Source organism: Mastigoproctus giganteus, chromosome 5, assembly GCF_048544385.1.
Source record: "Mastigoproctus giganteus isolate SK-2022 chromosome 5, ASM4854438v1, whole genome shotgun sequence".
Taxonomy (NCBI): Eukaryota; Metazoa; Arthropoda; class Arachnida; order Uropygi; family Thelyphonidae; genus Mastigoproctus; species Mastigoproctus giganteus.
In genome coordinates this window covers 55,550,579-55,577,752 of record NC_143579.1, presented here as the reverse complement: position 1 = coordinate 55,577,752, position 27,174 = coordinate 55,550,579, and the positions used below count along the sequence as shown (strand labels likewise).

At 35.1% G+C, this 27,174-nt stretch overlaps 1 protein-coding gene across 1 annotated transcript in view; it reads left to right on the top strand.

The window, feature by feature from the left end:
* Positions 1–27,174, top strand: part of LOC150085406 (cell growth-regulating nucleolar protein) — a 90,361-nt gene that overhangs the window by 17,773 nt on the left and 45,414 nt on the right. The window contains exons 3-4 of the mRNA XM_090374554.1: positions 2,621–2,757; positions 19,680–19,800. Of these exons, the coding sequence (XP_090230680.1) occupies positions 2,633–2,757; positions 19,680–19,800 (246 nt within the window). The 5' untranslated portion in view covers positions 2,621–2,632. The remainder of the gene's footprint in view (positions 1–2,620; positions 2,758–19,679; positions 19,801–27,174) is intronic.

Below are 27,174 nucleotides of genomic sequence, written 5' to 3'. Positions count from 1 at the left end.
CAAGTGTTTATCAATCATCTTAATGCATCTACTACAGAAATTAGGTGCTCTTTATTTTTTGTTTAATTATTGTACAAAATATGTTTTTGTTTTGATAATTATTATTGATATAAAGTGATTTTTTGTTTCAATCATTACTCCATATAATTGATAAAACATTAATGTGTACATGCATAAGCTTGAATCTTCATGGGAATAATGGTTTTGTGAACTTGAAAGTAGAAGTAGCTAATAGTTTTATGTTTATTTTTTATGATTGCAACATTTTTTTTTCATTTTCATTAGAATTAAAAGTTTTGTTTCTTCAACAATAATGCGTAAACTTCCCTTTTATTTCTTTTATGCTCTTTTATCTTATTTTTCTTTTATCTTCTTTTTTTTTATTTCATTAAAAAATTGCATTTAATAAATATTGCAATCCCTTAATTGGTGTACTCAAACAGAATTCAGAAAGATCAAAAACTTTTTCTAGAAATAAAAAGGAAGTTTGGGCTTGGTTAAGGAGCAGGGCTTCAAAAAGCACAACAAATGGCTCTGCTTTTTGTCTATCCTCTTTTGTTGGTTTTATGTAAGAATATCAGGGTGTTTAGAGTGCCTTCCCACTTTTGTTTGATGGGACCCTGGTGCATTGCACTGGTTTCTATGTGCATACTAGTGTTTTCCAAACGTTTTTGGTTGTGCACCCTCATTTTACTTGAAGGACTACACGCACCCTGGAATAAAAAAGGCATTATATCTAAAATCACAAAATTTTAAAAGATCACAAATGAAAAAAAAATACAAGACAAAATTAAATTGAAGTTCAAGTACAAAATGCATGTACTTGAATGTGCATGATTCAATGGTATGATCAAATCAGAAGAAGGCAGTTAGGTTAATTAATGATTCATCTCTAACAGAGTCTCTCCATTCGCTTTCTCATAGACGTACTGTTTATGCTGCATGCCTCTTCTACAGATACTTCCATGGGCACTGTTCTTCTGAATTGGCTTCTATAATTCCCGCTCTCTCTTTCAAAACAGTCCTAACACGTGCCGCCACCAGCCAACATCCATTTACTGTCCAACTTCAAACCCACAGAACCAACTTTTCATCTTCCTCATTTATTCATTTAACTGCCGTTTTCTGGAACAACCTTCCTTCATACATATTTCTTGAAAATCACAATGTACAGAAGTTCAAGTCCAGTATCAATAAATATCTTCTTTTGTCTTCTCAACCTCCAACCCAAGCACGATACTAAGTACTATAGGTTCTAATACCTCTCGTGTTTGGGGTTCACATAAAAAAAAATAAAGCCACGCAATCAAACAAATCTGCATGTTGAAGTATAAAAAAAGCATTTATTTATAATTTTTATTTTCAATTATGTTTTGAAAAACTAAAGTTTTCATAGTAAATATTGAATTATTGCGGATTATCTTGCCGCACCCCATGGATCATCTTTCACACCCCTAGGGGTGCACTCATCCCACTTTGGAGACCACTGGTGTATACTATGCTTTTGGTTAAAACAAAGCTGTTAATCATGGTTTTGAAATTACCCAATCTGAGAGTAAATTTAGATTGTGCGCATAAATTTTATTAAGTGAAATTCACGTATACGTTCTTGAAGGTGAGTGTAAAGATTATCAAAGGTTATCATATGTGACCCTTAGACTTAAGGCTGACCACTTCTGGACTGTACTTTGATGTGTTGAGGCATGCCATATACTGTATGGTTGATGTCTGTGCTCCTGTAAGCAAATGGGGGAATGGAAATGTCTTGTGTGCCACGCACCTTTTAGTATGATGTATTTACTGCAGTGTAATTTTAATGTGTTAATGTATCATGAAAAAAATTTTTAGGGGGGAGTTTACCCTGTTATGTGTGCTTTGTTAAATTATCTTACAATTAAGCTCATTATTTTATTCCTTTGTCATAATTTCTTTTCCTCTTGCACACTTGTCCATTGCTATATCTGTAACATCATGGATGTTGATGTCCATTTCTTTGTTCACAACAGGGCATTATAGAGCAGTGCTGTTTACTCTATTTGCTGCTGAGCATCATTTTATGTCATAATTTTGCATGTTTTTTCTAACACCCTATGTGTAAATATAAAATTTCTTTTTAAGATACCAGTGTTTTATTGACATTGCAGTTTTATTAGAAGTCATTAAATTGAAAACAAACATTAAATTAAAATTCTGGTCATCCAGTTAAATTTCTTGTTATCAGTATCTATTCAGAAATATCGGTTTCAAAAAATGCTTCTCTTAGACTGAATTTGTGTTTTTAGTTTTTTGTGTTTAAGTGAATCTGACGTAATATGCACCATCGTACACTAACGCTAGCTGATAAAATTCAATGCCACATTTTATTCGGATTTTAAAAAGCAAAATAATTTTGGTTCACATAAAAAAAGTTCTGTAGGAATATTAGAATTAAAAGAACTACCTTTAGCACTTTGATAAGAATATTATTTTTAGATGCATTTCATTTTTTAACATTATTAATATATTGAATGATAAATAAAATGCTTATGCATGCACTTGAATTCCTTTTTTTTATAGTTACCTGCTCACCATAAAAGGTTAGAGAGGTGTGTATTAAAATTTTGTATTTTATTTTTTATAGATTAAATAAACCATGGTGTTTTTCATCTGTGATGCATGTGGGCAATCCATAAAGAAGAACCAAGTGGAGAAACACTACCAGCAGCAGTGTCGAAGATGCCAGTGTTTATCATGCATGGATTGTGGAAAAGAGTTTTGGTGAGATAAATTCATTATTAGAAATGGGAAGAAATATAATTGAAATCTACAGGAAATGGGGAGGAATATAATTGAAATCTACGAGGGCTTTTCAATAAAGAATAATCGTAATTTTTTTTTTTACAACATACCTTAATCATCTATATTTTGATGGGTCTTTTCAAAGTAGTTCCCATTTGATGAAATGCACTTACACCAACGTTTCTGCCATTCTTCAAAAACGTGGTGGAATCTATTTTGTGTCAAAAAATAGGTTCTACCTCTGATGTCTGTACAACTTTTTCTGATGACTGGAAGCATTTTTCTCACAGCTACCTTTTTAACTTGGGAAATAAAAAAAAAAGAACATGCAGGATGCAAAGTTAGGGCTGTAGGGCAGATGAACACATTTCACATAATGCTGGCTAACTACTCGATGATAGCATGAGCAGTGTGAGGTCTCACGTTTTTGTGATGCGGCATCCACCCACCTGCATGTATTTGTGATCATTTGCAGTGAATGTGATCCACAAAATGTGTGTGTGCAGTTCTGTAGTAAAGTCCCCAACAGTCATATGACCCCTAACTCCTTTTTTTTTTTTTAATGTCAAAAAAAGATAACCATAACCTTTACTGCAGAAGCCACAACTTCTGCTTTTTTTCTGGTGTTGGTGATGACATAGACTTAGAACTTTGTTGCTCTACTCTCTAGGTCAAAATGATGAAGCCATGTCTCATCTGCTGTTATCACCTTGTGCAGAACTGCAGCATCCTTCAGTAACCATCCATTGCAGCTCCTGACAAACTTTCACACGAACTTGCTGTTGCTCAGGTTTGAGTAGTCTTTGAACCCAGTGTGCATGAATATGTGTCATATACAAATGGTCATTGAGAATACTGTGTGTGCTGTCTACTGATATTCTCAATATCTCTGCCCGTTGTACAATGATTTTCTGTCACAACTACAAATGGTCATTGAGAATACTGTGTGTGCTTCCTACTGATATTCTCAATATCTCTGCCCGTTGTACAATGATTTTCTGTCACAACTACAGAAGCAGTTTATATGGTTTCTGTGGTAATAGCAATTGTTGGAGCTCTAGGAGTGCTGATTTTGTGATTGAATCATGTCCATCTTTAAACTTTCTAAACCACCTGTGATCTGTACTATATGGAAGCATTGATTCACCATAAGCCTCTTTTAACATTTCCTGTGTTTCAGTTGATGTTTTCTTGAGATGGAGACAAAATTTGAGAGCAGCATACTGTTCCTTGCATGTCATGTGCATTGCTATGTAGGTGAAACTGAACAGGCATAAACTTGACGAACTGCCAAGGTTACACTATGCACATGACTTGACTGTGCAGTTTCTACGTGATGCAGCTTGGTTTGGTCTTAAATTCGGCAGCTCAGCTAGAAATAGTAAAGCAATGTGGTTATTTATGAAATGTCACAATCATTCTTAATTGAACAGCCCTCATTAAGACGTGCCTAATATTTTATTCTTTTGTAAAGGTAAAGACATTGAATTGAATATTTAAATTGGATTTGATTGGGTTAGTATGTGATGATAATGTAATAGGTATATGACTATTTTAAGAAGTGTAAAGCTGTTTTTAAACTACTTCATATAGATAAGTACAGAAAAGAATTATACTGTTATGTTACTCCCTCATCAGGCAGTGTTCTTGTCTTTCATTTTCTAGCAACAGTGGATTCAGTTTATTTGAAATTTTTCCCAGTGGAAATATAGTAACTGTTTAAGAACATTATTCTTTCTAGCCTCATGTTATATTCTGCATTGCAATTTGAATGCATTGGCAAAAAATATTGACAGATTATACTGTTTTAACAGTTTTGTCTAATTGCTGGTTTTCAACATATTTATTTATTTTGTTTTCATAAATTTCCTATTCTGAATAAATTATTTGCTGTTCCATTATTAAAAAAAAAAAAAGAAGAGAAAAAAGACATTACAGACAAAACAATGAGGATTTTTAGCATTTTTCATTATTTTAACCATAGGCTTAAATATTGAAAATAATAAAAATATTTGTGGTTAAATGAAAAAATAAACTTATTCAGCTACAACTAGTCAGGACTACGAATCATTGAAGTAAGCCATGAACTAAAGAGCAAAATCGCAGTAAAATAATCCAACCGTACAAAAAATGAAAAAGGAAGATTTGTCAGCCATGAATCCAAACTCATCAGATAGCTGCTGGATCTGTAATTGACAAGCAGTATTTTGATGGTCAGACAACCAAGACCATAAGTAACTTATTTGCATGCCTGCAGCTTTTATACTGATCAAATTAATTTTTTCTATTTTATATTATGCTTTCCATGGTACTGTCTATATCCCTTTGCCATTTAAGTTTCATGCTGCCTTGGTTTCCAATGCTTTTATCATATAGTTATACAGTCAAAGCTCTTTATAGCGCCCCTCTTTTTAATGTTCTAACATGTTAACGTCCTGTGGTTGGTCCCAGCCAATTTCTCATTAACCTAATGCTATTTTACATTCAGTATAATGACATTGAAAATAAAAGGATTTCTCTATAATGGACCATAAATTTCTGCCTCTTAATCAGGAGTTTTACTTTTTTATTATAATATTTGCATTTAAAAATGACAGAATTCTTCAAATATATTGAAGAGCTTGCAGCCTGACCATGAGAAATCATTTGAAGATTTCCCATGCTTGTTTCTCGCAGTGCGGTAATGAAATGAACATCGGCTAGAAGTTAATTTCATTAATTAGAGTGCATGTTTATTGGTATGGCTTCAAGAAAGCAGATAGTTTTGCCAACCACAGATGAAATTTGGATTTTGCAAGCTGTAGATAATGGTGTACATTCTAAGACTGACATCGCCAAACAGTTCGCCATTCCTAAGAGTACTCTGTTTACTATTCAAAAAGATTGAAAGTTTAGAGAAACCTGCTGCACTGGGTAGGATTCGAGCATGAAAGGTGAAGTATCTATATCTTGAAAAGGTACTTTTGGAATGGCTTATGATGATGCATGCTAAAAACTTTCCCATAGATGGTAATCTTTTAAAAGCTAAGGCTGAATAATTTGCATATCAAATGGATACTGAAGAATTTGAAAGATGGATGGTTCCAGAAATTTAAGACTTATCATGGCCTGTCTTTCAAAAAGTGTGTGGCAGAAGTGCAGCCGTAAAATGTTTTGCTGACATACGACCAAAATGACATCTTCAATGCTGATGAAACTGGACTCTTTTTTAAATTGCTACTGGATAAGACACTTAATTTAAAGGTGAGAAATGTAGTGGCGGAAAAAAAACCAAACAATGGATTACCGTTCTCCTAGGAGCAAACATGTCTGGCACAGAGAAGCTTCCTCTTTTAATCATTGGGGAAAGCCCAGAAGCCTCAATGCTTTAAAGGTTTGAAGGCCTTACCAACTATGTATCAAGCAAACCAAAAGGCATGGATGACATCACAAATCTACAAAGAATGGATCAGAGACTTAGATTGCAGTATGAGTTGTACCTTGATCAAGGTGTAATTAAAGTACACCGTGATCAAGATGTAATCCGATGTTTAAGAAAAACTACCGAAGAAGGCTATTAAACAAAATTGTGCTGTCTTGAAAGCAAAATCCAATGTGAAATCGATATTCTGCAGGTGGCAATGTATTTATGTGTTTCAACATGGCATCAAGTTGATGAAAAAGTGATCACCAACAGCTTCAAACATGCTGGATTTACCACCTTGAATAATGATGTGTTAAGTTTTCCATGCTTCTTTCTCTATTAATTGTGAAGAACAGTCTGATAATAGGGAAGAAATATTTGAGCATGTGAGCAGGTAATTTGTTTTTTAGCATACAGGTTCTCTCAATTCTTCCATGGTTATTACACCTGATAGCTCACCTTCCCTACCAAATACACAAATACACTGATAATTACCTTTTTGTCTATTTTTCATTATGGTTGCCAGTTTTTTCTACATTTACCATACTACCCTGAATCCATAACCCAGTTTTATATATATTTTTTTATAAATTTTAATTTCTCATTCTTGCTTACTAAGACTTTCAGTAATTTCATTGCATCTTTATTATTATATATATATATATATATATATATATTTTTTTTTTTTTTTTTTTATATTGACATTTCTAAGTGTGGCTAGTTTCCACCCGTATTCCATGTCTGGCTATACAGCTAGTGGTAGGTGAAGTTAGGTAAGTACTTAGGACAGCAATAGACACTCCTGCCCATATTGCACTAATAACTCAGAGGGTTGAAAAGATTTAAGGGGAAGGATAGCAAATAGAATATGATTGTAGAAAATTCAGTTGGTGCTCAGGGAATCCGGGTTTGCAAGTTTCCGTCCATATTAGTAACGGCGCTGGATTAGGTAGGTATTCGCAATTTGGAGTTATCTTTGTCTCTTTGTGTATCGAAAAATTTTTTATGCCTACTCTTAATTTTGAAATGACCAACATAATAGGCTCACTAGCCTTAAGAGCTCAATTTTTTGCAATTTTAAAATATTAACCATCAATTTTATGTTCTGAACAGTATTTACTATAATAGCCTCACTAGCATTAAGAACTCAATTTTTATTAAAATCTAAAATTTAAAATATTCACTATAAAACTAACTTTCTGATTAGTTTTATAATAATAGACTTACTAGCTTTAAGAACTCCATTTTTTATTATTTTTTTTTTATACAATTTACTATCAAACTAAAGTTCTGAATAGTTTTATATTCCTGGATTTACTAGCTTTAAGAATTAGATTTTTTTTTAATTTTTTAATTTTACAATATTAACCATCAAATTTGCTTTCTGAATAGTTTTTGACAATAGACTCACTAGCCTTAAGGGATTCAATTTTTATATATGTTAAATTTAAAGTTTAAAATATTAACCATTGTACTTACTTTCTGGGTAGTTTTACAATTAAATAGGCTCACTAGCCTTAATAACTGAATTTTAAATTTAAAACTAACGATCCGACTTACATTTAGAAAAGTTTTACATAATTAGAAATTAGTAGGTAACTGGCAGATATATGCTAAACGGTATCTCTTCAGGATGCCACACCGTTTCACTATTACAGTACATGTACTGAAATAGTACATATATGCGGCCCCGAGTGCCAAGCGATATTAGTGACCACAGCACCTTTCCAGAGTGATTATCTAGTACGCTTAATTATAAATACGTTTCTCCTGAGTTTCGAAAGTCCGATAACTCCTGAAGATTATAATTAAATAGATATATTCAAATACTATAACCTAGAAAGGAAAGCCACCTTTCTTTAATCCCTCTTTCTATTTTTAGTTATTACTAACCCTTTTCTTCGCTTGGGTCACTAGGCGGCACCGCTCTTGCCTCCACGTGGCGGGGCTGGTAACCTGGGAGAAAAAGACAATCTCCCGGGGCCAAAAAGAGCATACCATGAGTAAATCAAACTCAGACTTATCTGGGCTTCCAGACGCAACCCAGATATCAAAAAAGAAAGACAGTTCCACAGCAGGAACGGCAAAGCGCCAAAAAACTGAGCCAGAGACATATCCAATTCCAACCTATCTAATCATCCATTCAACTGGTGAGAATGCAGTTGGCAAACTCTCTCCCTTTAGAATTCAAAAGGAATTGGAAAGTAAAGCAGGATCTCCGAAATCCGTAAAAAGACTCAGATCAGGAGATATTCTCATTGAGACATCTAATACCAAACATTCTGAGCGACTTCTGAAAACAAATTTCTTTGCAGGTCTCCCAGTAACTGTAACACTCCACAGATCACTAAACACCTCTAAAGGAGTGATCTCAAACTGGGACTTACTAGATGTAACTGAAGAAGAAATTCTAGAAGAACTGAAAGAACAAGGAGTTATTCATGTCAAGAGAATCTCCACGAGAAAAGATGGTAATCTGATCCCTACCCGCCAATATGTATCTGCCTTCAAGAAACTTATTTAAAACCCCAAAATACACCAAAACTGTCTCATTATAACATTATTAGAAAAGACAGAACCAATCAGAATATCGCACATGGTGGCGTAGCTATTTTAACAAACCCACATATTCCTACCAAACAGGTCTCACTGAACTCTCCCCTCGAGGCAATAGCAGTCCGTATAGCTGCTGACATCCATATGACAATCTGCTCCTTATACATTCCACCAAGCTATACCTTCCAGCAAAATGATCTCAACAATCTTATAGCTCAACTCCCAACACCTTTCCTCATTCTGGGAGACTTAAATGGTCATCACACTCTTTGGGGTAACAACAACATCGACCAAAGAGGAAAACTAATTGAACAGTGTCTTGACAATAACAACCTCCTTCTTCTAAATGACGGTTCACCTACATACGTTCACCTTCCTTCAGGAACAAGCACTGCAATAGATTTGTCTATCTGTTCTGCAACCTTATATCCTATTCTAAAGTGGACGGTAAACAACGATCCGCTGCATAGCGATCATTTCCCCATAATAATTGAATTACTTAATAAGCCCCCTCATCATCCTACTAAAATTCCGCACTGGCTTACTGATAAAGCAGATTGGCAGTCCTATAAAAAATTAACCAAGCTTGATCCCGAAATAATCCAAAATTCCACAACTGACGAAGCAGTTGACTATGTCACCAAAATGATATTACATGCAGCAGAACAAACCGTACCGAAATCCTCATCAAAATTGCCGATTCATCCAAAAACCTGGTGGAGTGATGAATGCCTTGTGGCTAAAAAAATGCAAAGCAAAGCTTGGAATTCTTTTCGCCGGAGTCCAACTACAACCAATCTCATTCAATACAAGCGTGCTAGAGCAAGAGCGAGATATGTTAGACGTTGCAATAAAAAGGCTGCTTGGATCCGCTTCACTTCGACTATTAATCAAGCAATGCCTACACATAAAATTTGGAAAGCAATCAGAAAAATGAGTGGCAAATACAAACCGATACCCCTACCCATCATGGAATGGAGAGGGCAGAATGTAAATGATCCTGCTGGAATTGCCAATATACTAGGTGAAACCTTTGCAAAAACATCAGCAATAGAAAGTTATACACCGACCTTCAGAAGATTAAAAACAAGTTTAGAAAAACAAAAGTTAAACTTCTCTTCAAAAGGAGATGAACAATACAATTTACCTTTTACCATTCATGAATTACATAGAGCTTTGTCAACATCTAGACGCAGTGCTGTAGGACCAGATAACATTCACTATTCCATGATTCAGGAACTAAGTACCGAATCATTACAGTTACTTCTTCATCTATTCAACAGACTCTTCCTGGAAGATAAATTTCCTAATCAATGGCATAACGCTACGGTCCTTGCCTTCCCTAAACCAGGTAAAGACCCTACAAATCCCACTCATTATAGACCCAATCGCCTTGACCAGTTGCATTTGCAAAATTCTCGAAAAGATGGTGAACCGCCGACTGATCTGGTACCTTGAAAATCTCAATCTGCTACATTCTGCACAATACGGTGTCCGACAAAACAGATCTACACTAGATATACTAGTCAGACTAGAGAATTCCATCCGTAATGCATTCCTCAGATCGGAACACCATGTGTTAGTCTGCTTTGACATCAGTAAGGCCTATGATTCCACGTGGAAGTATGGAATACTCCGTGAATTACATCGTCATGGACTTCGGGGTCACCTCCCGATTTTCATACAGAATTTCCTACGCAAGCGTACATTCCAGGTTCGATTCAAAACCTCACTGTCCCAAGTATTTTCCCAAGAAGAAGGAGTTCCTCAAGGCTCTGTACTCAGTGCTTCACTTTTTATAATTGCAATAAACTCCATTGCCGGACAAATTCCAGACACTGTTGATAAAGCACTGTTTGTAGACGATCTTAGTATTTGGTGTCATGCTAAAAATATGAATACTATTGAGAGACAGTTGCAAGTGGCAATAAATAAGATCTGTTCATGGGCTCAGACTAATGGATTTCAACTTTGTCCAGAAAAAACATTTTGCATCCATTTTTGCCGCCAACGCAAACTCCATCCCAATCCGGAGCTACAACTGAATCGCCAACAAATAACAGTTCATCCCAGCATACGGTTCTTAGGAATCACTTTAGACCATAAACTCACTTTTGTTGAGCATATCAAAAGACTAAGAAACTCATGTCAACAAAAACTAAATATCATCCGGGTTCTCTCTGCAACTAATTGGGGAGCTGATCGCCTTACTCTATTACGGTTATATAGAGCATTAATAAGATCAAAACTTGACTACGGAGCACCAGTCTATAGTTCAGCAAGACCTAGTGCCCTTCGCTGGCTTGACCCTATCCATCATAGTGGAATACGCGTTGCATTAGGAGCATATCGCACGTCACCAATACATAGCTTATATGCTGAAGCACACGAACCTCCTCTCTCGATCAGGCGACAACAACTGATTCTACGTTACGCCTATAAAATTAGATCTGTGCCAGAACACCCAAATTGGCAGATACTTTTCTCATCACAGCACACCAGGTTATACCAAAACCGGCCTAATGCTAATCGTCCTTTGGGTATGAGAATAAAACGACTCTTAGAAGAACTAAATCTAACCTTAGACAATGTGGCACATAGCCTCCCATCCTCTCTTGCTCCTTGGAATATCATTCCGCCCTCATGTGATTTACATCTGCATAAATGGAATAAATCTACATTGCATAGAGAAAACTTCTTGCAGCTATACCATGCAGTAGTGAACCAGTATCCTAGCTTCTCTATAGTACATACTGATGGATCAAAGAATGATGTCCACGTTGGAATCGCCGCAGTTTTCCCAAACATCACATTAGCTTACCAGTTATCACGTGAGTTCAGTATATTTTCCGCAGAACTAATAGCAATTCAGGTTGCACTGAATCATATCGAGTCTTCCGATATCAACAACAGCATAATTTTCACAGATTCCTTAAGTGCACTTCAAGCACTAAAAAACACAATGAACATCACCCACCCAGTCGTGAAAAGAATAGTCAGCTCTCTGCATACCTTATCAGTACTTGGGAAAAACATCCACTTCTGCTGGGTCCCAGGACATATGGCAATTCCTGGAAATGAACTAGCGGACAATGCTGCCAAATTAGCTCACCTTCCACCCGAGAACAAGTGGAAAGTGCCTCATCAAGACTATCGAGCAATAATCCAGGAAAAATGCACGTGCCAATGGCAGTTATTATGGGAAAATCAGCCAAACAATAAACTTCGAAGTATCAAGCCAAACCTTGAGCGATGGCCTTCCAGCTTCAGTTCAATCCGACACCAGGAGGTAATATTGGCTTGTCTGCGAATAGGACATACAAATGGTTATCTTTTAAGAGGAGAAACGCCCCCTCAATGTCATCACTGTAATACAATGCTCACAGTGAAACACATTCTGGTTGAATGCACAAAATATACAAGAGAACGCCAGAATCTTTACACTTCATCCACAACAAAAGATCCTACACTTACCTCACTTTTAAACAATGAAACAAATGTCTCAAGCATTTATAACTTTCTCAAGATAATTAAAGTATATCACCTCCTTTAGTTAAAAAAAAAAAAAAAAAACTTTCTGGTCCCTTCTTTCCATTTTCTCTATTTGAGAAGAAATGACATGCATAGTTACCATATGCATGGCGCACTATGGCCATTGTTGCCGATGCGCCCAATAAATTCCGAAACAAACAAACAGTACATATATGCGCAATTTTTTATTAACGTTTCAATAGTTTCCTGTCCTTTTTTTTTTTTTTTTTTATTTTTTTTATATAATTTTAAATATTAGTGTTAGGGCCAAAAGTTTACAAATATGGATTAATTTTATGTACAGGAAACTGTGGCATCTACGTTAGGTTACTTATTCTTCAAAGTTATCGACAGTAGCTGCTGTAAAATTTAAGACAAAAGCTAATTAACAAGTTATCTTCCTGCAAGGACTTACCCATCCGCCCCGAGGCAGTACGAACCACAAAATGAAAATGATTATTAGAGTTTGCTGCCCTAGTCAAGGGCAAAGGTGGCGACCTCTCTCAGTCCAAGATCTATGAATGTGGTAACAGTCCTCTACAATAATGTTCGCAAAATAGCAGAACCAAGCAAAAAAAAAAAAAAATTAAGATGAAACTAGTTACAAAAAAGTAATAAGCCACACAAAGCTGCCCTTCTGGAGGGTGTTCTCTTTTTTACATACTAGAGGGATTGTTCAGTCCATGTAAGCAGAGATTAACTTTATTTACAAAAATATACACAACATATACAAAATGGTTCTGTCAAAGTTTGCTATTCTATCCATATTGTGTCATTTTAATTACTTTATTTAAGGCGCCTCCATAGCCAGGTGGGCAGGAGCAGCAGTGCGTAGCACATGCTTCTTGATTAGACTGGGGTTCGAGCCCGTGAGCCACCAAATACGGAGGATGTGGAAAAGGTCAGGGAATGACCACCGCATATCCCCGGAGCAATATGGCCTTAGTTGCTAATGCTCCTAAAAACCAAATAACAACAACAACTTTATTTAAGTTTTTATCTATGAACCTGTATGGAATATTGTTCTTAATAAGCTTATCTTTTAAAGATCTGAGTGCTTCCATTTTAAGTCTACTGTTATTGCAAATTCTGATTATTCTTATGGCCTGTGAGGTAATTATGTTTCTTTGAATTTTAATAGGTGTGTTTGAACTCCAATGGCTAAGGTGTATTGTTTCGAAATTATATTCATCTTTTATCATAAATTCCTATTTCTATCTGGTTAACTGCCTTAATATTAATATTTATGTCTAGAAATGTTACCTTAGTGTTATCTCTGTTTGTTTTTGTTAAGGTTAGATCATTAGGATAGATATCCTTTTTGACCTCTTCTAAGTTGCTGTCAAAGGAAATCATGTCATCAGTGTATTTGTATGTCTTAATTTTATTATAATTCTTTTTGTTGTATTCCTTTTTGTAGTGGTGTAGGAAAAGGTTCGCTGCCAGAACTGAGAATTTTGATCCCATTGGGACACCCATCACTTGTTTATATATGTATTTGCTATTGTGTATGTAATTATTGAATAGGCAGAACTCTGTATAAACTGCCCATTGGTTGTCTTTTATTTTTAATTTTCCCTCATGTTCTCTATAGTATGTGTCAAGTACTATTTTGAGTTTGTCTAAAGGAATTGCTGTAAATAGATTAGAGAAATCATGTGTTTCTATTTTAGTTGTGTTTTGGTGTTCTTTTATATAATATATCACGTCGGCGTTACTATTTATAATCCAAGTTTCTTCAATGTTCATGTATATTTGTTTTGGTATTTTTTAGAACTTATTGGCTATGACATTGGCGTAGCAATTTCTTCCACTTGTAATAAATCTGAAGCTAACCGGTTTTTATGGAATTATGTAAACCCCAAACACGAGAGGTATTAGAACCTATAGTACTTAGTACCGTGCTTGGGTTGGAGGTTGAGAAGACGAAAGAAGATATTTGTTGACATTGGACTTGAACTTCTGTAGACTGTAATTTTCAGGAAATATGTATGAAGGAAGATTGTTCCAGAAAACGGCAGTTGAATGAATAAACGAGGAAGATGAAAAGTTGGTTCTGTGAGTTTGAAGTTGGACAGTAAATGGATGTTGGCTGGTGGCAGCATGTGTTTGGACTGTTTTGAAAGAGAGTGTGGAAATTATAGAAGCCAATTCAGAAGAACAGTGCTCATGGAAGTATCTGTAGAAGAGGCATGCAGCAGAAACAGTATGTCTATGAGAAAGCGAGTGGAGAGACTCTGTTAGAGATGAATCATTAATTAATCAAGAAGCCTGAGAGAGGTTTTGGGGGCACTACCCCAGATGTAGGAACAATATTCCATGGCAGGGCGGATTTGTGATTTATACAGAGTGAGCAGCTGTTTGGAAGACAAGTAACACCAAGAACGAAAGAGAAAACCAAGTTTTTTAGATGCAGAGAAAGCAATATTTGTAATGTACTTGGGCCAAGAAAGATTAGAAGTCATGGTAATCCCCAAAAGAGATATATCATTTTGGCTAGAAATCGGAGTGTCACTAAAGATAACCATAGGAGCAGAAGAATCCTTTTTGCGAGATATAAGACAAGACTGAATTTTAGAAGGGTTGAAATCAACTAAGTTGTCTTTGCCCCACTGGAGAATTACCTGAAGATTGGCATTTAAGGAATTAGTAGCAGATTTTCGAGAAGTTGAAGCTGATTGAGCAGGACAAGGTTTCTCAAAATGGAAAGTGGAATACAATGTGCTATCATTGGCAAAACTATGGATAGGATTTCCAGTCAATGGAAGAAGGTCATTAATATACAAGAGGAAAAGAGTGGGGGAAAGAACTGAACCTTGGGGGACACCAGCATTAGTGGAGAAGTTAGAAGACAGAGAGCCATCTACCATCATCCTCAGTAAGCGATCAGAGAGAAATCTCGATAACCAATTACTAAAAACAGTTGGCAAACCATAAGATGGAAGCTTGTTTGGAAGACCTTTATGCCAAACATGATCGAAAGCCTTTGAGATGTCAAGAGCAACTGCCTGTGTTTCACCGAACCTTTCCATTGAATTAGTCCATAAATGGGTAACATAAGCCAAAATATCATCAGTGGATCGACACTGACGGAATCCATACTGGCGATCTTGCGGTTAATTGATTTCTCCATTACTTTAGAAAGAGTAGAAGTAATTGCAATGGGACGATAATTGGATGGGAGGAATTTGTCACCCTTTTTAGAAACTGGCTGGATATGAGCAAATTTCCAAGCAAAAGGAAAAACACCTTTGGAATAAGAAAGTGAAAAAAGGCGGCAAAGAATAGGAGTAAGTTCAGGAGCACAGGTTTTGAGAACAAGTGGAGAAATACCATCAGGACCTGGAGCTTTTTTATCATCAAGATTCGTCAAAATCCTTCTGACATCCTTTTGACGGAAGACCACAAGGGGCATTGAATGTAGCATGTTGGGAATTGTGGGAGGTGTTTTACTAAGATCATTAATACATGAGTTGGAAGAAAAATGGGATGCTAGTAGGTCAACTTTATCCCTGGCTGAAGTGACAACAGAACCATCTGGTTTGGACAGAGGTGGGAGCAGAGATGGGCAAAAGTTGCAGCCAATAGCTTTGGCAAGAGACCAGAATGCTTGGCTACCATTAGGTAAAGAAGCAAGTTTTCTACTCTTAGCCTGTTCAAACTCTAGTTTGGACTGATTAATAACAGTTTTACAATTGTTGTGAGCTTTGGTGTATGCAAAAAATAAAACTGAAGAATTAGAAACAAGCCAATTACGATATGCAACATTGTTCTCTTGATGAACAGCCTTAGCACATTTATTGGAAAACCAAGGTATAGATAAAGGATGAGATTTTAAAGTGGAGTGTGGGATAAAGGATTAATTCCAATTATCCTTCAAGAATAATTTCACTGACACGATCTGAGCAAACTTTGACATCAGAAGTTTTGAAACAAGTTTTCCGACCAAGGAAAAGAAGAAAAGAAGTCTCGCAGGTCATCCCATTTTGCATTCTTGTAATGCCAAACAACACGAGGTTGGGATTAGCCATGAGATAAAGGTTCCATTGGAGAAGAGACAATCAAGACAATCACCAAGTTGTGATCTGAAGTGCCTAAAGGACCTCACTTCGACCGTGTACTTAGAAGGGTTGTTTGTGAGAAAAAGATCAAGCGTATTGGCTGTATGATTAGGATTGTCCGGTATTCTTGTAGGTAAATGAACAATCTGTGCAAGGTCATTAGTAATTGCAAAAGCCTCAGCATCTCGACCTGCTGGGTCGGTGTGACTAGAAAATGGAAGCCAGCTGGAGTTGTGAACATTAAAATCACCAAGGAAAATTACTTCACTGTTAGGAAAGTTGGACTGCAGAAAGTCAAGTTGCAAAGAGAGGAAGTCAAAGAGCTCCAAGTGATTAGTGGAGTTGGGAGGACGGTAGAGAGAACAGATGAATTTGACACAGTGAGGTAGAGAGATTTTAAGCCAGAGAAGATCAAAGAGAGGAGATTCCAAATTGCCAAGTCTCTGACAGGGAATATCAGAACGGAACAAGTACCACCTTTGAGGCAAAAGGAATCATACAGCGAATAATTTGGGCATCTGATAGAATTCATCTTATGGAATTTGGGTATCATATATAAGAATGGAATCTTAGTATTGTCTATTCTAAATTTTGATCTTTTATTTAATGCTAATATCTTGTTCAATGTGCTTCTCATATTACTGCTGATATTTTTGTATGTTTTGCTTATGGTTACTTAATTTTTTAGTGTTTCGGCATAGAATTTTTTACATATGATCGCTAAGTTGTTGGTGGCTTTATTCACACTAGTAATTATGAATTTGTTTTGTAAATCTCTAATTTTGCTATTTATGTATATTATATTCTATTTGCTATCCTTCCCCTTAAATCTTTTCAACACTCTGAGCTATTAGTGCAATACGAGGGCAGGAGTGTCTTTGCTGTCCTAAGTACTTACCTAACTTCATCTCCCACTAGCTGTATAGCCAGACATGGAATACGGGCAGAAACTACCCACACTTAGACATGTCAATACAAAAATATTGTATTGTAAAGTGTATCTTTGCAGCCTGTGCAAGATAGGCAAGTATTTGAGAACAATTACAATAAGAATAATAGCTTACAAACCACTTGAATATATATATACATACATACATACAGAGAGAGAATCTGATCTAATAGGCAGAAAATTGAGTGGGGTGCCACAAAATAAAATAAATTACTTAAGAATGCCCTTATTAAAAAAAAGGTCAAAAACCACTAGTATATAGCCTATGCAGTGAAATTTGCAATTTAATTTTACCTTCCTGCACTCTACAATCAATGCAAAATTTACAATCACAATTTTCTTGTTTATACTGTAATACATATTATAAATAAGATATACTATATTGTATTAGTATATCTTATTTATAATATGTATTAGTAGAATTACATTAAATTTTGAAGCTTTACTTGTTTTGTTGCTGATTTTATGAACAATAACGTCCTTCCGATATAACAACCATTTTTATCGTTCACCTGGGGAGTACACGATAGAGCTTTCTCTCACCTAGAGCTTTGACTGTACAATCATTGTTTGTGATTTTTCAAGTTAATTTGTACTTTCAGCCAATCTCTTCAGTGGTTTCTAAATTACTTTAGGTTCTTAAGTTGTTTTGGTGGCCTTTTACATCTAAATTTTTTATTTAAGTTACTGTTCTTTACCTCCACTGTTGCTGTGGTTTGTCCTTATTTATTAATATTCATTTCTTAATCTTTATATTTCTAGAATTAATTTTAAATTAATAGAAATGAACTCTAGCATATTCATTTAATAACAAATGAATCGGATGTAACAAAGATGTGATAATTTGTTTTGGCCACTAATCCTCCCATTATATCATAATGTGCATTTGTGGTAAAAGATAGTTTTAGTGACCATCTTTTTATGTAAAGGATGAGTCAATTATGTATATGCACTTTAACAATCCATAATTTGTGAATCTGATATCAAATTTAAATGTCAGATTCTCAAATTCTTCTGTTTAAAAGAAAAAATGTCCTCTGGAACACATGCATAAATATCTTCTTTCAATGCTCTTACATACAACAGTGCAGAGTCAGTTGAAATTCTGTGTGCATTTAATGCTGTATTGCTATCCACAGATCTTCAAATGTTTTTGAGTATAAAAACATTTTGCATAGGTATCCTATGCAAAATAATCTAGGGTACTGAAGTGTGAAGACCTTGGAGGGCATTCAAAAGCACCCACCACGACCTATCTATTGTTCGTAAAATTCCTTTTTCTGTCCAAATAATCATGGATAGCAATATGAAAATGTAAAGGTGTACCATCCTGTTTGTAAAAACACAGTCATATCTGGAAACATGCTTCTTATATTGGGTACTGCATAATTCTTTAACATTTCAAGATAACAGTGCCATTGAATGTGTAAGGTGCGATAATCCTATGAGAGGAGATTCCGTCCACAGAGTTATCGCAGGGAGGTTAGCATCTTTCTGCAAGGTGAGATGAGGATTTTTCACTGGCCCAGTGAACATAGTTGTGATGATTCAAATGTCCATTTAGTTTGGAGATGGTTTCATCTGACCATATAATGGCATCTTCAAAAGTGCCAATTTCACCATTTTTATGACAGTATCTCTCTCACAAAATTGTATTTGTTGATCTGGATTATCTTCCTGTATTGCTTATAGTAATCTGTCTTAAGGACTTAATTTTTGCCCTTTATGATTCTTTTAACACTTGATTAACTGAGTGTAGTTCTTATGAATGCTGCCTTGTAGGCTTCTGTGAGGAACATTCATATGCATTCATGAAAGCCTCAATGTTTTCAACAATTCTTGATGCCCTTTTCCTCCCACTGCCTGTGTTCAGTTCCATGTTCTTTTTTATCACACAAGCAGATTATTGTTAGACAAGTAGGTGCTCTTGTTCCATATTATCTTTCCCATGCATGCTGAATCTCTATGACATTTTCAAATTACCAGTACCATTTTAGAATCACCTTTTTCTCATTAAAACTTAATTCTGCTTTCTCCATCATTTCTATGGGTTTCAGCCAGTCTGAAAAAAATAATACAAATTGGTCATGTAATTCATAAATTATAGAACATAATTTTGATTCACGATGTGGCCGACTAGGCTAGCTGGGTGGGTAAAGTGCCTGCCTGGCAACCTAAAGGTCGTGGATTGGAATCCCACCTCTGGCTTGGATCAGAGTACAAAATGCAAAAACTTTGGGAGGTGCATTATGGCCATAGAAGCCGATGCACCAACAACTAACTAACAAACAAACAAAAAAAAACTCACGATGTGTGTAATTTAAAATTTAATTTGGCTGCTGAATGCTTTTGCTTAAGTGTAACTACATTAATTGATATATTTTTTTAAAATTTCTAATAGGGGTGATGATTACAAGACCCATGTAAAGTGTATTACTGAAGATGCAAAATATGGTGGCAAGGATTACAAACCAAAACCTAACACTAATAAAGGTGAAGCTAAACAGGAATTATGGATTGAGGTAACTTTTAAAGCAACATGCTGGGCTGTAAATTATGGATAATCTTTTAGCTTTTTTATATCTTTGAGAAACTCACATTATGTATAATTGTATATTTTTTTTGCCCAATGAATCTGTTTTTATAACCTTTTATCTTTCTGTTAAATGAAATTGTTTTGAAAGCAGTGAAACAGTACACACATTAAACTTCTCTCCAGTCAAATTATTTGGCAACTGAAGCTCTCAATAAAATAGCAATCAAAATACAACTAATTTGCTTAACCCTTTCCAGAGTGCATAAGTGTTTGTATATCTGTCTATATGTTTTTCAGAGTCATTTCTTCCCATAAGTGCTCCCTCACTTATTCATGTTTCTAAGTTAATTGTGACATGGTTTATAATGGATGACAGCATAAAAATAGATTTTTAAATCATAGTAGCGGATGTGTCTGTCAGCCATTGTTGTCTGATTTTGTCTTACAAAAACCAAAATTCTCTAATTCAGATCCAGAAATTGATGAAATTGTATAAAATAATGTATAAATAGATGTTGAGATTTAATGTTTACATCAAAAAAGAAGTAATGGTGTGTTGTTTTTTTTTTTTTTTTTTTTTTTCAAGAATTCTTTTTTGAAAATTTTTTCATTTTCCAATTTTTTAAATTTAATTTTTGAAGTAATTTTAGTGTACTGAGTAACAAAGCCAAAATAAGAACAAATTAATTTTTAAAAGCATTTATATTAAAAGTGTTTTTATGAATTTTAAAAATTTCATTAAAAAAAACCTTACTGCTCGAAGCCCATACAGTGTTTATAAACTCACTCCTAAAAGAGTTAATGCTTACCAGTTGAATTTTATTACATAAAATTCGATTCTTTGAGAAAGAATGCAGTTTCTTTATGGGAATTATTTTTAGTTAATTTAAATTTTAATTTCACCTTCTCTTTTCAGCCTACATTTAAGAGGTAAATTATTAAAACTAAAAGTTTTTTTCTAATTTTAATATAGTATGTGAATTTTCAATCCCGTAGATACTTTATTTGATCATTTTATTACTGGCTTACTATAGCATTAGCATTAGCATTAGTAGAGGCATTTGATGCAAGAAAGCAAGCTTTGCAGCATCAGCCAAAAAATAAAAAATAAATAAATAAATAAATAAAAAATAACCACTTCCACTTCACCCCTCTGTTCGTTCGAAATACCTGTCCAGCTGAGCCTTAAACTTATTTAGGCTATCAACTTCCACGACAAGGGATGGAAGTCTGTTCCACCAACCAACCACTTGCTGGCTAAAGGCAAATTTCCTCACGTCTATCCTACATCTGCCCTTCCTCAATTTGAATTTATGCCCTCTCAGGTGATCATTCTGAGCAAGAGGAAGAATCCCATCAGCATTGAGCATGCTCAAACCATTCAAGGCTTTATACACCTCTATCAGATCACCTCGCTGGTGCCTAGTCTCTAGACACTGTAATTTGCAAAACTTAAGCATTTCTTCGTAAGAGCACCCCTTTGTTCCATTCACTAATCTTGTTCTCCTTCTCTGTACTCGTTCCAGCAGCACTACATCCTTCTTGAAATGAGGCCTCCAGACCTGTATACAGTACTCTGGGTGTGACCTGACCATTGTCTTATACAAGGGAATAATCACCTCCTTATCCCTGCTAGAAAAATTCCTATATATAATTGACAATACACCATGAGCTACTCTTGCAGCCCGTCTGCACTGCTCAGAGAACTTCATATCTGCCTGCACAGTCACCCTCAGGTCCCTTTCATTCTCTACCACTGTCAGTGTAGTACCACAGAGTTGATACGTTGCTCTGGGGTTGCTGTTTCCCATATGTAGTACCTTACATTTGTCAATGTTAAACTTCATTTGCCACCTCTCAGCCCATCTGCTCAACCTTTCCAGATCCTGTTGCAGTAGCATAGTGTCAGTAGTGTCCTTGACAACCCTGCCAACCTTCGTATCGTCTGCAAACTTGGACATTAAGCTTGATATACCATCATCAATATCATTTATAAATACAGAAAACAATAATGGACCCAATACTGAACCCTGAGGGACTCCACTAATAACATCAGTCCACGATGAGCAGTGTCCATTGATTACCACTCTCTGTCTTCTCCCCCTCAACCACCCCTTTATCCATAGCAGCAATTTGCCTCCAATGCCACACTTCTCCAATTTGTGCAGCAGTCTTCCATGTGCAATTGTATCAAAAGCCTTTCTAAGATCCAAGTATATAATATCAAAGTTATTCCCTGCATCCAGTTCTTTTGTGACTGCATCATAGTATCCAATCAAATTGGTCACGCAAGACTTCCCCTTAACAAAACCATGCTGTGTCCGAGCTATAACTGAAGTTTTGTCTAGATGCTCCTGCAGTGCTTCTTTAACCAGTGCCTCCATTAATTTTCCGGGAACAGAAGTTAAACTAACAGGTCTACAATTACTTGTGTCGCCCTTTGATCCTCCTTTGTGAGTTGGGGTCACATTTGCACATCTCCAGTCCATGGGTACTTCCCCTGAGTCCAAGGAAGCTCTCATAACTATGGCTAAGGGTTTGCCTACTTCCTTTGCTGCCTCCTTTAATACAACCGGATAGATCCCATCCACCCCAGGTGCCTTTCTTGTGTTTATCTTCAACAATTTCTCCTCCACTTTACTCTCAGTTATTACAAGATTCTCTAGCTTACTGCCAGAGTTGAATATACCTCTGGCATTCCCCTCGCTGAATAACTCCTCATGTGTGAATGTCGATGCAAAATATTCATTTAGTTTGTTAGCTACCTGAGCAGGATCATCAACAGTTGACCCATCGATATCAAGTGGACCAATCTGATTCATCCCCTTCCTTCTAGAGTTTACATAAGTAAAGAACTCTTTGTTGTTTTTCTTTGCATCCCTTGCCAAAGATTTCTCGTAATCTGCCTTCGCCTGCCTAACCTCCTTTGTAACTTGGTTACAGATCAACTTGTATCTATCATAGGCTTCTGTGTCACGTGTTAATTTGTATGTATCCCATGCATTTTTCTTCTCTGCCATATGTCTCATTAGTTCATCTGACATCCATTTAGGCCTAAACCTTGAACAATATTTCTTAGTTGGTATGTAAAGCCTAGTAACTTCCAAGCTAAGTTCTTTGAATGCTTTCTGTTTTGAATTTGCTTTTGGTAACATCATCAGTTGGTCCCACTGTATAGAATTTAAATACTGTCTCAGTACATCCTAGTCGCCTTTACGAAAGCAATAACCCTTCCCTTTACCCCTAATTGTAGTTACCTCTTTGAGTAAATCCCACTTCAGCACACTGTGATCACTGCCACCTAGTGGTTCATTTACCTGCAGATTCTTAATGCATGACGAATCACTACTGATAATCAAATCAAGAGTATTACTCTCTCTAGTTGCCTCCCGAACATGCTGATGTAGAAAACAATCATCCAATAAATCCACTGTAGTGGATAATGTTGGTAAACATATGTAATATTAATCTATATGTGTATGAAAGGAAGTGTGTGTTTTGGATGTTTATTCACTTAAGAATGAAAAGACCAAATTTTTTACCAAATTTTAATATACATTTTGGAAGTACCTTGGAAAGGATGGCCTAGTTCTAATTCCCTATTTTCCTCCTCCTGTTACTACCTTAGAAATGTAGCAGTAAATTTGGAATCCATTTTAAATGTGAATTATTTTAAATTTTAGGACTTATTTAGAATAATTCCCTTAAAATGATATTTTAAGATATAGATTAAAAAATTGGTCAAATTCAAAGCTTGAGGGCGACCAAAATGCATCCATTTCAGTTTAAACAAGTTCAGAGTATCCTAATGGGATAAGAACATGTTGATGCTAATTAAGAGGTGAATTTTTAGATCTGTATTTATAGTAAGAGAACTTTCAGTTTTCTCATTTTAAATTTTGAAAATAATTTATTTTTGTTTTGCTACACGTTCGTGAATAAACAATAACACTTTAATTTACTTGAAAATGGGAACGGTAACAATTGTACTATAGAGAAATTCATTCTGTTTCCTGAACACAATAACAATGATTGCTAAGTTTTGATTTTTGTTGTCGTTATAACTAGAGTTCTGAAGCTCAGTGTTTAAAAGCTGATGAACTATACATTAAAATAAGTGCTATTGTATATTATGTATAATTATACATATCTGCTTATGAGATACTTTTATAGTGCTGTCACTTTGTAACTTAGTGTGAATTGTTTTTGAAAATTGTAGCTATAAGAGCAGGTCATACGGTACTTGCATGAGAAGTCACCTCTTTTGACTACACTTTAGAACAGCTGAGAGAGAGAGAGAGAGAGAGAGAGAGAGAGAGAGAGAGAGAGAAAGAAAGAAAGAATCGAAAATGTCTTGTTTGGGTGGAGCTGCAAAATTGCATGCTTGAATAAAACTGTATAAATTTTGTATTGTTAGTTAGCCCACCATACTGTATTTTCGTGTCAGTAGTATAGTGTTTTTAAATTGTACTTATATCACTTGTGGGCTCATAGTGCAGTTTAAAGTTATGCAAATTCTCCATGATGCCTTTCCTGTATAGCACTCACTTCATGAGGAAAGGGATGAAAACGTGAAATTTAAAGGTGATATATGGTGTATAACAAAATTATGTACTATACAATATCGAATTTTCATTATAACAATTGATTGTAGTAGGTTTTGGTAGTCTTTCCAAAGTAGACAAATTATTCACAACTTGTGGTACCCAATTTGGACTTTGAATTTCATTGTATACTTGCTTTTAATTATCTGTATTAAAAGGCATATGAAATCCAATATTATTAGTCAGAGTATAGTAGCAACTTCAAACTACATTGCATTTCAAATAATCTGATATCAAATTGAGGAGGATGTACTACATAGGTGAAAGATTTGCAAGGATTATAAATGTACATATTTTAGCAATATAAAGCACTTAAAAAAAAAGATACTTTCCAAATATTCTTCTTAAAATATTTCTTCAGTATTAGTGCAATGTAATGCTAAAATATATACATTTCTGGGGATCTTTGTACCTCATTTCCATATCAGTTGGTTAACCTTTCTCCTCCCCCCCCACACCTCCCACAATCCTATTTCTCCCTTATGAAGTTTTGCTTCATAAATAAATGCCAATATGTGATTATCATGTATGATATGAGAGTGTTTAATCCCTGTAGTACTTTATTTACTAATCCTGTTTCTAGATTATTATTAGATTGTAAAGCTATTAAATCTTTACTCCTTCTCTGAATATTTATGCTTAGCGGTCTTCATTTCACAAATGTTTTGAGAAAGTAATTTAGAAAGTTTTTCGCGTGTATTCACCAGTATGATCCATCTGTGGGTTGCGTTTGATTGCGACTTAATGAGAAAATCAACCTGACAGCATAAAAATTGGTATCTGCAGTTCAATGTAGGGCATTTCAACTTTGCCTCATCTCAAGAGTAGGAAAAAGAAAGAATTTATATATTTTTTTGCTAATGACAAGAAGACCTTTAGTTCTGCATTTGTTTTTATTAGGCCAATAATTATTTAGAAATGGGAAGATAATTGATAAATAATTAATCTTAGCTCTGGGAATGACATCTTCAGTTTAAATGGGAAAATGAGGTTAAATTTATAAAGGTCAATGAATTTGTTCATCTTTGGTTTTAGTGCATGTAATGGGAAGATATTTTGGGTTCTACTCTCCTTGGGTCAGTTGTCACATTTAAATTTCAGGTATGTTTTCTTTCTTTCTTTTTTTTTTTTTTTTTTTTTTCTTAGTTTTTTTTAATACATTCTTATTATTCTTTTTATTTGAGTATAAGGTTTATTTAGCTAATGAAATTTTTTGGTTTAATTTTTCTGAAAGATTTCATGGTTTATTCATAATGATATACTGGCAAGAGCATTTGTTCTACATTATATGATGGAAGCTTTACTTAGTCTTGAAGCTGATTTAATAAGTTTACAAGAACAGGATTTTTCTATAAATTTAGATTATCTCCTGGTTGTGGAGGATTAAAAATAGGTGAAATACAAGGGTATGCTGAAAAGTAACGCTTCTTAGTTCATGACCTGAGTACTGGGTGGTATAGGCAAATTTCAACTAGGTTTTCCATGTAGCTAATAATTTAAAATGAGGTTAAATTTGTAAAGTTCAATGAATTTGTTCATCTTTGGTTTTAGTGCATATAATGGGAAGATATTTTGGGTCCTACTCTATCCTTGTGTCAGATGTCACATTTGAATTTCAGGTATGTTTTCTTTTTTTTTCTTTTTTTTTTCTTATTTTTTTTTTTTTTATACATTTTTATTATTCTGTTTGAGTATAAGATGTATTTATTTAATGAAATTTTTTGGTTTAATTTTTCTAAAAGATTTCATGGTTTATTCGTAATGATATACTGGAAAGAGCATTTGTTCTACATTATATGTCTGGCATGTGTCGAAATGGAAACTTTACTTACTCTAAAGTTGATTTAATAAGTTTACAAAAGCATAAGATTTTTCTGTAAATTTAGATTATCTCTTGGGGTGAAATTAAAAATAGGTGACCTACAAGGGTAGGCTGAAAAGTAATGCTTCTTAGTCCTTGACCTGAGTACTGGGTGGTATAGGCAAATTTCAACTAGATTTTCCATGTAGCTAATAAATTTTAGTTTGTGTATCCACAGTAGCATTCCTGTGTGGTTTGTAAGTTGGACTGTTTAAATGGAAGCATCCTTGAACGTGCAGTTATTGAGTTTTGAGAGAGAGAGAGAGAGAGAGAGAGAGAGAGAGAAAAAATCTTTAATTGCACCACCTTCACTTGCGACAGTTACACGATTGGATAGTGTTGCAATGTCCCTTCATGGCCAAAAAAGCCAGGGCTTAACACTTATAGAGATAACAAGCAGATATATTACAGAAATAAATAAATTGCCATTAAATGATATAGGACATTTAAATGAAATAACATCAAATGACATAAGACATTAATAAGACGATATAATGACTTCCATAATAGCATTAGGTTACATAAAATATTAAGATGACATAAAAATAACGTTAAATAAATACTGGTGCAATGTAACATTTAAATTAAATTAACAAAATGACACTTGAAAATCCTGATTTTCGTCTTTGCAGCTCGTGGGAGAGAACAGCACGAACAGGGGCATTTGATGCACATACTGCTGGCTCCTTCCCCGGTATGCTCAATAATTAACCAGAACATTAAAGTGGCAAGTGAAGGGCATGTTTGCTTGGATGCGATGAAGAGAATGCTTTTCCTTTTGCAGACTGTCCAGACCTTCGTTGACTATTCCTTACTGGAGGGAACCTGGGGTGAATTTGTATGTGACCAGATAGTTTTGAGGACACCTGTCTTTTCTGAGTGATTGGAGGGCATG